The 1052-nt window shown below is 60.0% G+C and overlaps 1 protein-coding gene across 1 annotated transcript in view; it reads right to left on the reverse strand.

Moving 5' to 3' along the window:
- Positions 1 to 742: 742 nt before the first annotated feature.
- MFAP1 (microfibrillar-associated protein 1) overlaps positions 743 to 1052 on the reverse strand; it is a gene marked incomplete at its 5' end in the record, with an annotated part of 3184 nt that continues 2874 nt past the window's right edge. The window contains one exon of the mRNA XM_009701371.1: positions 743 to 1038. Within this exon, the coding sequence (XP_009699673.1) occupies positions 856 to 1038 (183 nt within the window). The remainder of the gene's footprint in view (positions 1039 to 1052) is intronic.

Genomic DNA, 1052 nt, shown 5'->3' on the forward strand with positions numbered 1-1052 from the left:
CAGCCTGAACCTGCTGCTGCCCGCCTCCCCCCGGCTGCCTGCATCCCCCCCCTCCCCTGACCAGCGTGAGCACGTAAGCCATGGAAACATGAGGAGTTCCGTTAATGTCACCCATGGGATGGTGCTGCGTCCCAGGAGCCACAGCAGGAACCCTGTGTCACCCATCCTTGGGGAGCACAGCTCACGCAGGGGGGACCTGCAGCCCCAGGTGTGAAGGAGCGGTGGTGAGCCAGGCGCCATGATGGCTGCCCTACCCGGGTCAGTGCCTCCCGGGCTCCACCAGCCCATCCTGGCTCGCAGGAAGGTACAGAACAGGACAGCTACATTCCACTGATAACACAACCAGAATGTGTGAGAAAACGACTGCTTTAATCAAACCCACCCCCCCAACTCCACCCCCCCCAGTAGAAAAGCCAAGCCCTGCAGAAACAGGGTGAGGAGATGCGGTCACCACTGTTCCACACCAAAAAAGGGCCCAAAAGGACAACAGGGAAAGTACAAGCAATAGATGGTGTGGACTAGATGGGTAGAAAAGTCCATTAATTCCTCCAAAAGCAGGTGTGCTGGAGCCAGGGGTGTTGCCATGCTCCCGCACAGCCCTGTCTGGCACTTCTGAAGCTCTCGGGGTGGCTGCTGGTGGGACAGCAGTGTGGCCACAGGCCTGGCCAGCATGGACAGGCCGTCATCCTCCCCGGCACCTGGGCAAGGAGCCCGCTAGGTCTCTACAGCACTGGGAGCGGGGCACCACACGAATCCTGGCACAGCGCTGTGTCCCTTCTGTCCTGCCCAGGCTCCTGGCAGAGAAGTGTCCTCCGGCCTGGCTGTCAGCCACGCCATGCCCTCCTGCCTGCTCCATTAAGTGGTTTTTCGCTTCTTGGCTGAGGGTCTCTCAAAGACGTCCCGTACACCTGCTGCTTTCTGCTTAAAGAACTTGGTGTTCTGCGCACTCTCCTGGCCCCAGGCAGAGTCGAAGGAGGTAGTGTCCTGGTCCACCAAGTGTGTGTACTTTGTCCGCCCCGAGCGCCCAAAGTTCTTGACCTGGGGAGCAGAAG

This window comes from Cariama cristata, unplaced genomic scaffold, assembly GCF_000690535.1.
Source record: "Cariama cristata isolate BGI_N322 unplaced genomic scaffold, ASM69053v1 scaffold33035, whole genome shotgun sequence".
Classification (NCBI taxonomy): Eukaryota; Metazoa; Chordata; class Aves; order Cariamiformes; family Cariamidae; genus Cariama; species Cariama cristata.